At 45.2% G+C, this 14,612-nt stretch overlaps 1 protein-coding gene and 1 long non-coding RNA gene across 4 annotated transcripts in view; one reads left to right on the forward strand and one right to left on the reverse strand.

Annotated features, from left to right (window-relative positions):
• Window positions 1-14,612, reverse strand: part of LOC124036365 (EMI domain-containing protein 1-like) — a 100,528-nt gene that overhangs the window by 16,362 nt on the left and 69,554 nt on the right. For all 3 annotated transcript variants that reach the window (XM_046350867.1, XM_046350866.1, XM_046350868.1), the window contains 5 exons: window positions 11,394-11,504; window positions 10,955-11,016; window positions 10,546-10,678; window positions 5,184-5,228; window positions 4,985-5,074 (listed from right to left, as the gene is read on the reverse strand). In XM_046350867.1, coding sequence (XP_046206823.1) covers window positions 4,985-5,074; window positions 5,184-5,228; window positions 10,546-10,678; window positions 10,955-11,016; window positions 11,394-11,504 — 441 coding nt within the window. The remainder of the gene's footprint in view (window positions 1-4,984; window positions 5,075-5,183; window positions 5,229-10,545; window positions 10,679-10,954; window positions 11,017-11,393; window positions 11,505-14,612) is intronic.
• Window positions 11,364-12,732, forward strand: LOC124036368. The gene is made up of 3 exons (XR_006838907.1): window positions 11,364-11,559; window positions 11,815-11,958; window positions 12,068-12,732. It is a non-coding gene; the product is annotated as an uncharacterized LOC124036368 (long non-coding RNA).

The raw sequence follows: 14,612 nt of genomic DNA on the forward strand, positions 1-14,612 counted from the left end.
ATAATTTATCCGTGGAGTTAAAATACTCTGGTGACACAGAAATGTAAAGTTTTGTATCGTCTGCATAGTAGTGAAAATCAATGCTGTGTCACACCCTGATCGGTTTCACCTGTCTTTGTGCTTGTCTCCACCCACCTCAAGGTGCCGCCTATCTCCCCCATTATCCCCTGAGCATTTATGCCTGTGTTTTCTGTTTGTCTGTTGCCAGTTCATCTTGTCTTGTCAGGTCTTACCATCATGCTTTCCCGGTTTCCTGTTTCTCAAGTGTTTGTTTCCTAGTTTTCCCAATTCTGACCATTTTGCTTGCCCTGACCCCGAGCCTGCCTGTCGTCCTGTACCTGCCTGACTCTGACCTGATTACGAACCTCTGCCTGTCCTGACCCCGAGCCTGCCTGTCGTCCTGTACCTGCCTGACTCTGACCTGATTACGAACCTCTGCCTGTCCTGACCCCGAGCCTGCCTGTCGTCCTGTACCTGCCTGACTCTGACCTGATTACGAACCTCTGCCTGCCCTGACCCCAAGTCTGCCTGTCGTCCTGTACCTGCCTGACTCTGACCTGATTACGAACCTCTACCTGCCCTGACCCCGAGCCTGCCTGTCGTCCTGTACCTGCCTGACTCTGACCTGATTACGAACCTCTGCCTGTACCTGCCTGACCTGCCTGTCGTCCTGTACCTGCCTGACTCTGACCTGATTACGAACCTCTGCCTGCCCTGAGTGCCTGCCTGCCTGCCTGTGACCCCGAGCCTGCCTGTACCTGCCTGACTCTGACCTGATTACGAACCTCTGCCTGTCCTGACCCCGAGCCTGCCTGTCGTCCTGTACCTGCCTGACTCTGACCTGATTACGAACTTCTGCCTGCCCTGACCGAGCCTGCCTGTCGTCCTGTACCTGCCTGACTCTGACCTGATTACGAACCTCTGCCTGTCCTGACCCCGAGCCTGCCTGTCGTCCTGTACCTGCCTGACTCTGACCTGATTACGAACCTCTGCCTGTCCTCGACCTGCCCTTTGCCCCGTGTTATAATAAATAATTGAGAACTGTACTATCCACATCCTGTGTCTGCATCTGGGTCATATCCTGAGTCATGATATGCCATGCTTTCTTACAAGGCTGCCATGGGTTAACATATGTAAATTGAGCAGTACCGCACCCAAATTCGGAACCTTGTGGAACGCCACATGTGATATGCATTTTCTCTGAGTTATCTTCATCAACGGTTACAAAAAAAACTCTTGACCGGTTAAATAGGTTCTAAACCAATTTAGAGCTGGACCAGAGGCCAACCCACCTCTCCAGTCTGTCCAGAAGGACACCATGGTCAACACTGTCGAATGCAGCACTTAAATCCACAAGGACAGAGAGCTGTTTGACATCTGTGTTGACTCTTAGATAATTTACCACTTTAACTAAGGCTGTGCTGTGGTGGGCACAAAAACTACAAAAAACAGATTGGAATTTAAAAAAGATACAGTTGGCACTTTAAAAATTATTTAGCTGTATGAAAACCAATTTCTCCAGAATTTAGCTTAAAAATGGAAGGTCTTTTGGCCAAAAATTTCTAAGAGCTGAAGAATCTAGATGACTTTTCCTCAGAAGTTTCTTCAGTTTTTAGTGCAGTGGGGAAAGTGCCCAGTGTCTGGAGAGAAACTTGTTTTCTCTTTTGGTATATCATTAGATTTTTCATTGAGTATTTTCATCATTTCAAAGGGCACCAGATAGGTGAACCCATGATGAAGAGGTTTCACCCTGTGTTGCCTTTCCTGGCATGCCGCACAATGGCAGGGGAGCCCTGGTGAACCTAGACAAATTGGTAGGGTACAGGGCTGTATAGATGTATAGTCGAGAATGTGAAGGGAGAGAGGAAGTGAGCGATGCATGGTGTATTAGGTTTCTGTGCTTGGTGGTTAACATCAGCAGCAGGCAAGGAGAGGAGAGAGCGGGCTGAGCGACTGACTGCTGTTCAGCTTTAATTAACAGGCTCTTAATGGCTGTGTGGGAGCTCAAAGGAGGACCTGGGAAAACTCAAATAAACACTATTAAATGTTGGAGCATATTAGCGGCACTGGTGCGCAATAAATTAAATGCTGCCTGCATCTGCATGAGCCGGAGTGTGAGAGCGCTCACGGTTGTGTGTGTGTGCATAACCAGCCCCAACAAGCCAAGTGTTTCTCTCTCCCTCTCCCTCCCACATCGGTTTCTCCTTTTGTTGAAAAAAGGTGAGAAAGAAAAGCTGAGATGTGACTTGTCCCTGTGGCCCAGCTGGATTGGCCTGCTCCATCCACAAACCCAAACAAAGTACCTCACCTCCCCACCACAACAACATCTGACCTCATTGTTTGCACTTTCCTGAGGTAATGCTTTGCACACACACACACACACACACACACACACACACACACACACACACACACACACACACACACACACACACACACACACACACACACACACACACACACACACACACACACACACACACACACACACACACACACACTCTCTCCTTCTATCTCTTTGCCTTGTGAACCCGAATAATGCTCTAGAGGGTGATGCAACTGACAACAGCTATCATTGATTGTATTATCAACTATGAATAACTTGGCATAGAAGAGGGTCATTTGTAATGTGTTATTACAGCTCTAATTGGATTTGACACCTCGCTGATTCATTTTCACTTTGCTTTGGTAAACATTGCTGCAAAGACTGGCTGTGTTGTGGTTCTGCACACACTCAATTCCACCTGAAGGACCATAGCCCATGGTCAGCAGCACAGTGGCACAGCTGGGTAGTCAAAGTGGCTCCATCTCCAGAGTCTGTGTGTTAGCATGACGTTAAGGCAAACTAGGCTCTATTTTTCCAGCAGGATAAGGGGGCCCTGGAGCAGTTGTGGGCTACAGTGTCAAGGTGTGAGTAAAAAGTGCGTGTGTGCGTGTGTCCGTGTGCGTGTGTGCATGTGCGTGTGCGTGTGCGTGTGTGTGCATGCGTGTGTGTGTGTGTGTGTGTGTGTGTGTCTGGATGCCTGTGTGCGTGTGTGCGTGCGCGTGTATGTGTGTGTGTGTGTGTCTGGGTGCCTGTGTGCGTGCGTGTGTGTAAGGAAATCATAGTTCTTCTGTACAGGAAACACATGTCCTGTCTTTGCGCTGATTCAAGGAAAAACAACCCAAAATACATCAGTGCACGGCTCCACACACCTCAACCCTAACTCCAACCTCACGCTGCTTCCCTCCCTGCGGAAGTCCCTGAGTGTGACAACAGTCTCCCCTTGACTCTTTATGAATCTGTCAGAACCACTGCTGAGATCATTTATTTCCCTTCCTCCTAAACTTTTGCTACCAAACATGCTCTCATAAGGCTCAGGGTTTCAGTAACATCAAACACATTATTGTCAATGTTATCATTTCTAGTATGTGCAATGTACAGAAGGAATTCAGCATATAGGGGAGCAAATTGTTTGTAATAGAAACCCTATAAATAAGGCAACAATAAACACTTTGTCCCCCACCACTGATGCAGCTTGTGACTAACACATTTCTGTGAATTACTACAGCTCCCACCTTGGGCCAATCAGTGCAATTTTGTAAATGCCGGATCTCTATGGCAAGACACATCATTCACCCAAGTTTAGTCAAAATCAGCCCAGTGCTGATATCGCATGTGACTAACGTACGAACGAATGTACGAACGAATGTACGAACGAATGTACAAACGAATGTACGAACGAATGTACGTACGGATGGAGACCGATCCATAGGTCCCTCCCCGATTTCATCATGGGGGACAACAATAACACCGCAGACATATGGAAGACATAAGGAGACAGGACTTATACACATAGCTCATGTTCATTTCAGATTGGATTCACATGGTGTTTCTTAGAAAGTGGGTTTGTAGCTTAACATAACTTGCTCTACATCTCATTTCTAACAAGCAGCAGCAGGGTCATATGTCCCTCAGAGAGGGAGGGGTACACTGTCTGCTTGTTCCATACAGAGAGGAACCAGAACCACAGCCACCAGCTCCAACATTCTACATTTACATTTGAGTAATTTAGCAGACGCTCTTATCGAGAGCAACTTACAGGAGCACATGTATGACAAAATTATTACTATGTATTTTATTGTCATTAAACTTATAGCTGCTCAGGAATGCTTAGGGATTTCTTGTTTTCGGACTGTTATTTATTATTTGTCCGTAACCATTTACCCTTGAATATAAGCAACAGATTTATGCTTTTCTTTATGTTGCTGAACGAATGGAATCTGGTTAGTCAGCAGGCAGGAACAACAGCGAGTATTGCGAGCCATAGGGGAGTTTTGTGTAGTCTGAAGAGAAATATTTTTGGCGGGCTGCTGGAAACCATGCTGAATCAGCGAACTTTGTATTTAGTAAGTCTTATGGTTGAAAAGTCTATAAGTTATCACCATGTTGTCCGCAGAGGAACTGCTGTGTTTTTTATGGACTACACATGGCTTTGTGGAATGGCAGAGTGGTTTCACAGAAAGACAAACACTGATGCAGGATGTCATGATGCAATTTGTTGAGATCTGAGTGACTTCTACAATTGTTTCAGGCCTTAAGTCAACAGGTAGTGACATACACTCCGGGTTCTTGTCCGCCCTGGCAGACAGAGAGTACTGTCATAGTTGTCTTGGAGACAATGGGTTAGGTGGGTGGGTACACACACAATCCCCCTGTCCCTACACTGATCTTCACCATCTTTACCACAAGCTTATTTATTGACAAACAGTGTCAATGTCTTGTAAGACAAGAAGCATTTGTTTGACATCGGTGCACCCTGCTTAATCAACTGGAAATCTGGAATTGATCTGTTATTCATGAAACATACATCTACTGAGTACAGTCTGTCATTATCATATTTCAGCCAAAAGGAATGACTGTCACACATTTGGAGGTTTACAAAATCAGTGGTTGTTATACATCATACACTCTGTCATTGTCTTGTTACAGTAAGTATCTTACCCACTAGTCCTGGGGTCCCAGAAGGGCCTCTCATCCCAGCCTCGCCCCTGGGGCCACTGGGGCCCGGCAGTCCCCGAGACCCTAGCTTCCCTGAGTAAAGACAGTGGACAGACACTAGTAACCATTGAGCCATACTGATACAGCCACAAATAAGAGTTTGTGTTACAAAGCAATGACTGACTTGACACCTCAAACCTACCATCTTGTCCAGGGGTACCGTCTCTGCCTCTATCGCCCTGTGGACCTGTGTGTTTGGGAAGAAATAGACAGGCGTCAGAGAGCAGGCAAGGGCCCAGGGAAAGAGGGAGAGAAAGGGGTTCCATTGCCTTGTGTGGAAAAATGGACTAGACGTTGAGCGATTCCTGAGGTGAAGGGTTACCAGATGGAGGTGGCAGAGCAGCTGAGTCATGGACTGGATTAGATAGACTGGCTGAAAGACTAAGCACTGAGATGTTAATTAGGGACACAGAGGTGCCAGAGAGGAACAAACCCCTTAGCTAGTCATGGGAGACTAAAACCCAAGAGTCCCACACAGGGCAGCATATTCTGCGAAATAAAAGCTCCTATATTGTAGTGAAACTCAAAACGTACAGTACCCCTCAAAAGTTTAATAGTGAATAGATCAAAACTATGAAATAACACATGGAATCATGTAGTAACCCAAAAAAGCGTTAAACAAATCAAAATATATTTTATATTTGAGATTCTTCAAAGTAGCCACCCTTTGCCTTGATGGCAGCTTTGCACACTCTTGGCATTCTCTCAACCAGCTTCATGAGGTAGTTACCTGGAATGCATTTCAATTAACAGGGGTTCCTTGTTTAAAGTTAATTTGTGGATTTTTTTTCCCTTCCTAATGCGTTTGAGGCTATCCGTTGAGTTATGACAGGGTAGGGGGGTTATACAGAATATAGACCTATTGTCACGCCCTGGCCTTAGTTATCTTTGTTTTCTTTATTATTTTGGTTAGGCCAGGGTGTGAAATGGGTGATTTATTGTGTTCGTCTTGACTAGGGGTTTATTAGATTAATCGGGTTGTGTTCAGTTTAGTTGTCTAGGTAAGTCTATGGTTGCCTAGAGTGGTTCTCAATCAGAGGCAGGTGTTTATCGTTGTCTCTGATTGGGAACCATATTTAGGCAGCCATATTCCTTGGGTATTTTGTGGGTGATTGTTTCATGTCTTTGTGTTTACTGCACCAGATAGGGCTGTTTCGGTTTTCACGGTTCTTGTTTTGTAGTTGTGTTCATGTTTGAGTTTTCTTATTAAAGAACCATGAACTATAACCACACTGCATTTTGGTCCAGGAAGAAAGCCATGACACCTAAGTCCATATTACAACAAGAACAACTCAAACAAGCAAAGAGAAATTACTTTGAAAGTTTCTTCAAATCAAATCAACTCAAATATTATTGGTCACATACACATGGTTAACAGATGTTAATGTGAGTGTAGCGAGATGCTTGTGCCACTAGTTCCAACAGTGCAGTAATATCTAACAAGTTATCTAACAATTTCCCAACACACAAATCTAAAGGGGTGAATGAGAATATGTATACAGTATATAAATATATGGATGGGCGATGGCCGAGCCGGCATAGGCTAGGTGCAATAGAGTATATACCTCCTCCCTGTAGGCTGTCTCGTCATTGCTGGTAATCAAGCCCACTACTGTTGTGTCATCTGCAAACTTGATGATTGAGTTGGAGGCGTGCATGGCCACGCAGTCGTGGGTGAACAGGGAGTACAGGAGGGGGCTGAGCACGCACCCTTGTGAGGCCCCAGTGTTGAGGGTTAGCGAAGTGGAGATGTTGTTTCCTACCTTCACCACCTGGGGCGGCCCGCCAGAAAGCCCAGGACCCAATTGCACAGGGCGGGGTTGAGACCCAGGGTCTCCAGCTTGATGATGAGCTTGGTGGGTACTATGGTGTTGAATGCTGAGCTGTAGTCAATTAACAGCATTCTTACATAGGTATTCCTCTTGTCCAGATGGGATAGGGCAGTGTGATGGCGATTGCATTGTCTGTGGACCTGTTGGGGGGGTATGCAAACTGAAGTGGGTCTAGGTTGGCCGGTAAGGTGGAAGTGATATGATCCTTGATTAGTCTCTCAAAGCACTTCATGATGACAGAGGTGAGTGCTACGGGACGGTAGTCATTTAGTTCAGTTATCTTTGCCTACTTGGGTACAGGAACAATGGTGGTCAGCAGACTGGGGACAGCAGACTGGGATAGGGAGCGATTGAATATGTCTGTAAACACACCAGCCAGCTGGTCTGCGCATGCTCTGAGGACACGGCTAAGGATGCCGTCTGGGCCAGCAGTCTTGCTAGGGTTAACACGTTTAAATGTTTTACTCACGTCAGCCACAGAGAAGGAGAGAGGGGGAGGGTGCAGTTTTTGTTAGCGGGCCGTGACGGTGGCACTGGATTATCCTCGAAGTGGGATTATCTGGAAGCGTGACGTCGGTGTCCGTGACGTGGCTGGTTTTCTTTTCGTAGTCCGTGATTTCCTGTAGACCCTGCCACATACGTCTCGTGTCTGAGCCGTTGAATTCCGACTCCACTTTGTCCCTGTACCGGCATTTCGCTTGTTTGATTGCCTTGCGGAGGGAATAACTACACTGTTTATATTCAGCCATATTCCCAGACCTCTTTCCATGGTTAAATGCGGTGGTTCGCGCTTCCAGTTTTGCGCTGATGCCGCCATCCATCCACGGATTCTGGTTAGGATAGGTTTAATAGTCACAGTGGGTACAACATCTCCAATGCATTCTTTATAAACTCACTCACAGTCAGCGTATAGATCGATGTTGTTCTCTGAGGCTGACCAGAACATATCCCAGTCCACGTGATCAAAACAATCTTGAAGCGTGGATTCCGATTGGTCAGACCAGCGTTGAATGGTTCTAGTACATTCTGTTTGAGTTTTTGCATATAAGACAGTAGGAGCAAGATGGAGTTGTAGTCGGATTTGCCGAAGAGAGGCTGGGGGAGGTATTTGTATGCATCGCGGAAGTTAGAGTAGCAGTGATCGAGGGTATTACCCCAATTAATATACTGATAGATTTTAGATAGCCTTGTTCGCAGATTTGCTGTGTTAAAATCCCCAGCTACAAAAAATGCAGCCTCAGGATATATGGTTTCCAGTTTACATAGAATCCAGTGGAGTTCCTTGAGGTCCATTTTGGTGTCTGCTTGAGGGGCAATGTACACAGCTATGACGATACCTGACGAGAATTCTCTTGGGAAGTAATATGACCGGCATTTGGTTGTAAAGAATTCTAGGTCGGGTGAGCAGAATGACTTGAGTTCCTTTATGTTGTTATGATTACACCATGAGTCGTTAATCATGAAGCAACAACATATCAAGAGAGAGCCATGTTTCCATGAAACAGAGAATGTTACAATCTCTGATGTCTCTCTGGAAGGCAACCCTTGCTCGAATTTCATCAACCTTGTTGTCAAGAGACTGGACATAGGTGAGTAGTATACTTGGGAGCGGTAGGCGATGTGCACGTCTACGGAGCCTGACCAGGAGGCCGCTCCGTCTGCCCCATCTGCGGCGCTGTTGTTTTGGGTCAGCCTAAGGACTCGATGTGAGCCGACCATCTCTATCGGCACCATCTTGCTAAAAAGGAAGTTGCAAAATGCATCAAGCGTTATGATGAAACTGGCTCTCATGAGGACTGCCAAGGATTACCCAGAGTTAATTAGAGTTACCAGCCTCAGAAGTTGCAGCCCAAATAAATGCTTCACAGAGTTCAAGTAACAGACATATCTCAACATCAACCTTTCAGGGGAGACTGAATGAATTAGGCCTTCATGGTCGAGTTGCTGCAAAGAAACCACTACCAAAGGGCTCCCAAGTGGCGCAGTGGTCTAAGGCACTGCATCAAGTGCAAGAGGCGACACTATAGTCCCTGGTTTGAATCCAGGCCGTATCACATCCAGCCGTGATTGGGAGTCCTATAGGGTAGTGCACAAGTGGCCCAGCGTCGTCCGGGTTTGGCAGGGGGAGGACATCATTGTAAATGATCTGGCTTGCTTAGTTGAATAAAGGTTAAATATATACAAAAAATAAAGGACACCAATAATATTAAGAAGAGACTTGCTTGGGCCAAGAAACATGAGCAATGGACATTAGACTGGTGGAAATCTGTTCTTTGGTCTGATGAGTCCAAATTTGAGATTTTTGGTTCCAACCACTGGGTCTTTGTGAGAGGCAGAATAGGTGAACAAATAATATCTGCATGTGTGGTTGCCTCTGTGAAGCATAGAGGAGGATGTGTGCTGGTGTGGGGGTGCTTTGCTGGTGACACTGTCAGTTATTTACTTAGATTTCAAAGCACACTTAACCAACATGGCTACCACAGCATGCTGCAGAGATACGCCATCCCATCTGGTTTGTGCTTAGTGGGACTATCATTTGTTTTTCAACACGACAATAACCCAATACATCTCCAGGCTCTGTAAGGGCTATTTGACCAAGACGGAAAGTGATGGAGTGCTGCATCAGATGACCTGGTCTCCACAATCACCCAATTGAGATGGTTTGGGATGAGTTTGGACCGCAGAATGAAGGAAAAGCAGCTAACAAGTACTCATCATATGTGGGATCTCCTTCAAGACTGTTGAAAAAGCAATCCGGGTGAAGCTGGTTTAGAGAATGTCAAGAGTGTGCAAAGCTATCATCAAAGCAAAGGGTGGCTACTTTGAAGAATCTCAAATATAAATATAGTTAACACTATTTTGGTTACTACATGATTCCATATGTATTATTTCATAGTTTTGATGTCTTCACTATGATTCTATAATGTAGAAATTGTAAAATAAAGAAAAACCCTTGAATGAGAATGTGTGTCAGAACTTTTGACTGGTACTGTATACACAGAGCAGATAATTTCTCTCTCTCTCAAAACTACTAAGACTGACCCACAAACATTGTCTGTGTGGCAGGACAAACATAATGGTGCATTTACATTCTTCAACAGGCCTCAGAAGGCCAGTGAGGATCTTAACCTAAGAGAGTGTTTGGCTAAAACAGATTTGAATGTAATTGGATGGAAGTTGATACACTATTGAAAAGCCTTTTGAAAGTGCACCAGCAGAACACTCTATCTTTCTAGCTGCAGCCAACGCTGGGCTGAGCTCCAGGGAAGGAGAGGGCTTTCATGCCCTGAAGTGTTCACTTTCCACACAACAGAACCCTGAAAGAGAGCAGCGCAGACAATTGGAAATTAGTGTGTGTGTGTGTGTGTGTGTGTGTGTGTGTGTGTGTGTGTGTGTGTGTGTGTGTGTGTGTGTGTGTGTGTGTGTGTGTGTGTGTGTGTGTGTGTGTGTGTGTGTGTGTGTGTGTCTCTCTTTTAGCGACAGAAGAAATATGATATGGGGGAGGAGAGCTGTTTGAGATGCAATGGAGAACAAATTACAGCACACAAAGAGAGCCATGCAGAGTGATTTTCTAAGAAATGATCAAACATAACCCGCTTCACTCAATACAGTAGGAATACATGGTTGTTCCTAAAACCTGCCCATCCATGTGTATAGGTGACTTGTACGTACCTACGGATCCCTGCTCGCCAGGGGCTCCTTTGGTTTGTGGTGCCCTTGTCTGTGAGGAAGACTCCGCTGCCGTTCCTTCTTCACCCTGTAGGTGGCGGTGAGAAGTGGAGGCAGGAGAGGTCAGCACTTGGACCTATTGGATAAAATAGGAAAGAGAGAAATTTGAAGAGATGTTTTAATTTACATTTTCATTAGGATCCCCATTATCCGACACCAGTGCCGACAGCAAGCCTTACTGGGGTCTGACATAACGAAAAAGACAATACAGATAAAATACTTTACAATTTATTGTTGTGTGCATGTGTGTTTTCATCTATCAGAGAAATGCCAATGCCTTTCAAATGGACTCATGATCAGAGACTGTAGCCTCTCGCTGCAGCACAGTTTTCAGTAGAGTCCATGACTGTACCTTTTCCTCCAGTGAGCGGAGTCTGTCTGTCAGGGCTGTGAATCGACTACAGTTGAGGCAATCTGGAGAACAGACAAAGAAAAAAATACTATACGTGGACAAGTGTCGATATCTGCAAAAAGCACTTCCAAAAAGGTACTTCAATGAATATGAGAAACATGGGGCCTGAGTGTTAAAGCAAAACATTGTAAAGGAGATAAATTGGATCCCAGGTGTTCTGAATCTGATGATATTTAAAGGAGATAAATTGGATCCCAGGTGTTCTGAATCTGATGATATTTAAAGGAGATAAATTGGATCCCAGGTGTTCTGAATCTGATGATATTTAAAGGAGATAAATTGGATCCCAGGTGTTCTGAATCTGATGATATTTAAAGGAGAAATATGGTTCCAGGTGTCATAGTACAGTATGAGAGAGTGTTAGGGTCCTAGTTCTTACTGGTGGAGAGCTGCTCCCCTGTTCCTGCTTCTGTGCGGGCAGAGGCAGGAGGTTGGCGGAGAGTGGACGGCTTCCTCACCGCCTCCTGAGCCACCAGCTGGTTTCCTGACTCTGTAGCAGAAGAGGAAGGGGAGGTTGGAGAGGAGTCATTTCAGTAGACCACACAGTGAGTTCATACAGTCGTCATTCCGTTATGATGCACTAAGTCAGTCATGCAAATGGCCCTTATAAGCAGTGAGGCTTCCAGACAACAGCACAATCAGTCCACATCAACAAGAAAATACCAACCCTCCCACAAAGTATTTTCACTCAATTTCAGAATGCTCAGTGGTGCCAATATTCCCTTGTCAATTCAGTATTCTTTTTTTATTCCATTATTTTTATTCACATGATTTGTCATTCTGATTATGATGAAGCACAGTGGCAGGCTAGTTGGACTGCATGAGAGAGTTCTGCTCTGAAAGCCCTGGACAAAAACTATCTAGCGTCCTGTGACTGCAAGGAGACAGGGAGCTTCTCTCTACCAGGTGACCTCACCAACACCACTGTCAGGGTGGGCTAGCAGGTGAGGAACACAAGGGAGAGGGATGGACAGATGGAGGAATGGATAGAAAGAGGGATGATAATGCTAGAGCAGGCGTGACTTTTATCTCTGTTCTGTATCCCATCCATAGAGCCATGATTGCATGGAACTCCATTCCATCTAAGATTGCTCAAGTGAACAGCAAACCTGGCTTTGAAAAACAGCTTCACAGCACTTCAACTCCTCTCCCATATTTGAATACATGATTCTATGTGTATGTATGTACTGATATGAATGTATAACTCATAGTCTAGTGCTACTGAATTGAGTCACTATTGAGTCAGTACAGAACCTTTCAGTTATATTTTTATTGTTTTAATTAATTTAGTTCTGTCCTTGAGCTATTCTTGTCTATTTTCTGTATTATGTCTGGTTTCATACTTTGTGAGGACACCAGGAAGAGTAGCTACTGCTATAGCAACAGCTAATGGGGATCCTAATAAAATACCAAATACTATACTGTAAACATCCTACAGAAGTAGGATCTTAATTTGAGCCAGTATGCTACAGCAAGGAAATAATCCTGCAACAAAACGAAATGTGAATTATTATGTGGATTATAATTAATGGATACATTTGTCTTAGGGCAAATCAAGTCTGGCATTTTAAAGGGAAAATTACAAACTTTGGAAGCCTTTTTATACCTACAAGTTTGCATTTCCTGCTGTGCAGAAAGATTCTCAGCAACAAAAGAGTGATCAAATGATTTGTACACTGCAATTGTATCAAATTCACACACAACAAAAGCTACACGTGGCCAAACTGCTTTCATGTTGGTATGATTTGATTGAATATAAAAACAGTTTCAGCTCTGAGTGCTCTGTTCTATCTCGCCTGTGGGAGTTTGTGTTCCTGCGGGTTGGGGATGTTTTAAATGGGCAGACCTTTGTGGAGTTCCACACTGTCTCCTCTGTATGTGTTAGTGTTGTTGTGTCTGTATGACCCAGGTTCTGCGGACACAAACAAGAGTCTGGGTTCAGCACCTCGTTAGACGCCAGCCAACACCTCTTCTCAGAGTGAGCTGGAGCCAAACACACTGCAAACCACTGGCCAACACTGCCTGAGCTCACTCAATCTCTCTCTGTCATTCACACAGTCAGCCACACTTACTGTAATATATATTATGTGCTACTGATGCTCGTCAGTGACAGCACAGACAGAAATACAGTACAAAGAGTTCATGTTCTGTTCAGAGTTCAGTGGGAGAAAGCAAAAGAGGACAAAAGAGAGCACAACAGAAAGAGTTAGTGCCCATAAGGAGAGAGAAGGAGAAAGGGAAATGAACAGTGTAAATGGGTCCTGCTCCAGACACTTGCCCTCAATCTTTGTGGATTTGATTTTCTATGTTTTGGGTTGAAAGGCTTTCTCAGTGGGCCACTACTAGCGCATGTGGAAATGAAACAAGGTTCGAGCTGAGACTGTAAATCAATGGTATGTTCTGAGGAATGTGTAAAGATGTACTGCTAAAAGCCCTATCTTCCATTTCAGTAAGAATTCAAAATTAGCGGCGAACTTCGAGTGGGGAAATAACACAGTCTTCGTTCTGCTCCATGTCCGTCTGTCTGCCTGTCTATGTGAGGGTGTGTGTGTGTGTGTATGGTAGGGGAGATGTCCTATGGAGACCAGGTAATTTTGATGACAGTGTCCGATTTCAAATAGGCTCGGAATTGATAATATACCCCTGCTCCAGAACGCACTGAAGGCACCTCTAACCCAGACTCCCTTTCCGACAGACAGCACTTCTTTTCTCTTTAGATTATGGACCATTCACGTGCCAAGATCCACCCTCCCACACTTAAACACATTGTATAAAACGTTCAGCTGGCTCAGGCACTCAGACAACCATCCCCCACACACCCCAACTTCCATTCTCTCACTCTCTCTTTCATTCACTCTGCCTGTCCATGTCTCAAGTTTGAGAAATCACAGGATAACAAGTCAACTTATTCCCTATATTCCCATAGACAGTGTCTGTGAAGCAGTGTGTGTTGACTTAGATGTGCTGAGTGTGATCTATTCATCTGGGCCAAGAGTAACCATGTCGGGGCTTGTGACTGGTCTCTCTCTCTCTCTCTCTCTCTCTCTCTCTCTCTCTCTCTCTCTCTCTCTCTCTCGGCTAAAGGGGGGGGGGGGTCAGAGAGACTTGCCTGAGTGCTTTTGACCCTTGACCCTGTGATGCTCTGGGCCCTAATCAAGGTTTGAATCAGAGCTCTTCATTAGAAGAGACCCCTGTGGAGAGAGGAGAGGTTGTCCTGACATCAGCTCTGTGTCTGGTTCCAGGCTCTGTGGCTGACAGGACAGGACAGGATACAGAGCACAGCACAAGGGGGAGTTTTCCACTGTTTACAAACACTGACAAGTCATTTTCTCCCCACTGGCCTGGCCTGCCTGGTGAAACTCTCTCAGGAGACAGAGGGAGAGGGGTGAAGGTCACACCACTGCTGTGTCAGGGTTAATTAAAATCTCATTAGTGTTATACAATTATCCACAGCTCTGAGTGTGTGTGTCACAGGAGGTTGGTGGCACCTTTATTGGGGAGAACAGGCTCGTGGGAATGACTGGAGTGGAATCATTTGGAACAGTATTAAATACACCAAACACATGGTTTCCAGGTGGTTGATGCCATTCCATTTGCT

Source organism: Oncorhynchus gorbuscha, linkage group LG05 (genome assembly GCF_021184085.1).
Source record: "Oncorhynchus gorbuscha isolate QuinsamMale2020 ecotype Even-year linkage group LG05, OgorEven_v1.0, whole genome shotgun sequence".
In the NCBI taxonomy this organism is placed as follows: Eukaryota; Metazoa; Chordata; class Actinopteri; order Salmoniformes; family Salmonidae; genus Oncorhynchus; species Oncorhynchus gorbuscha.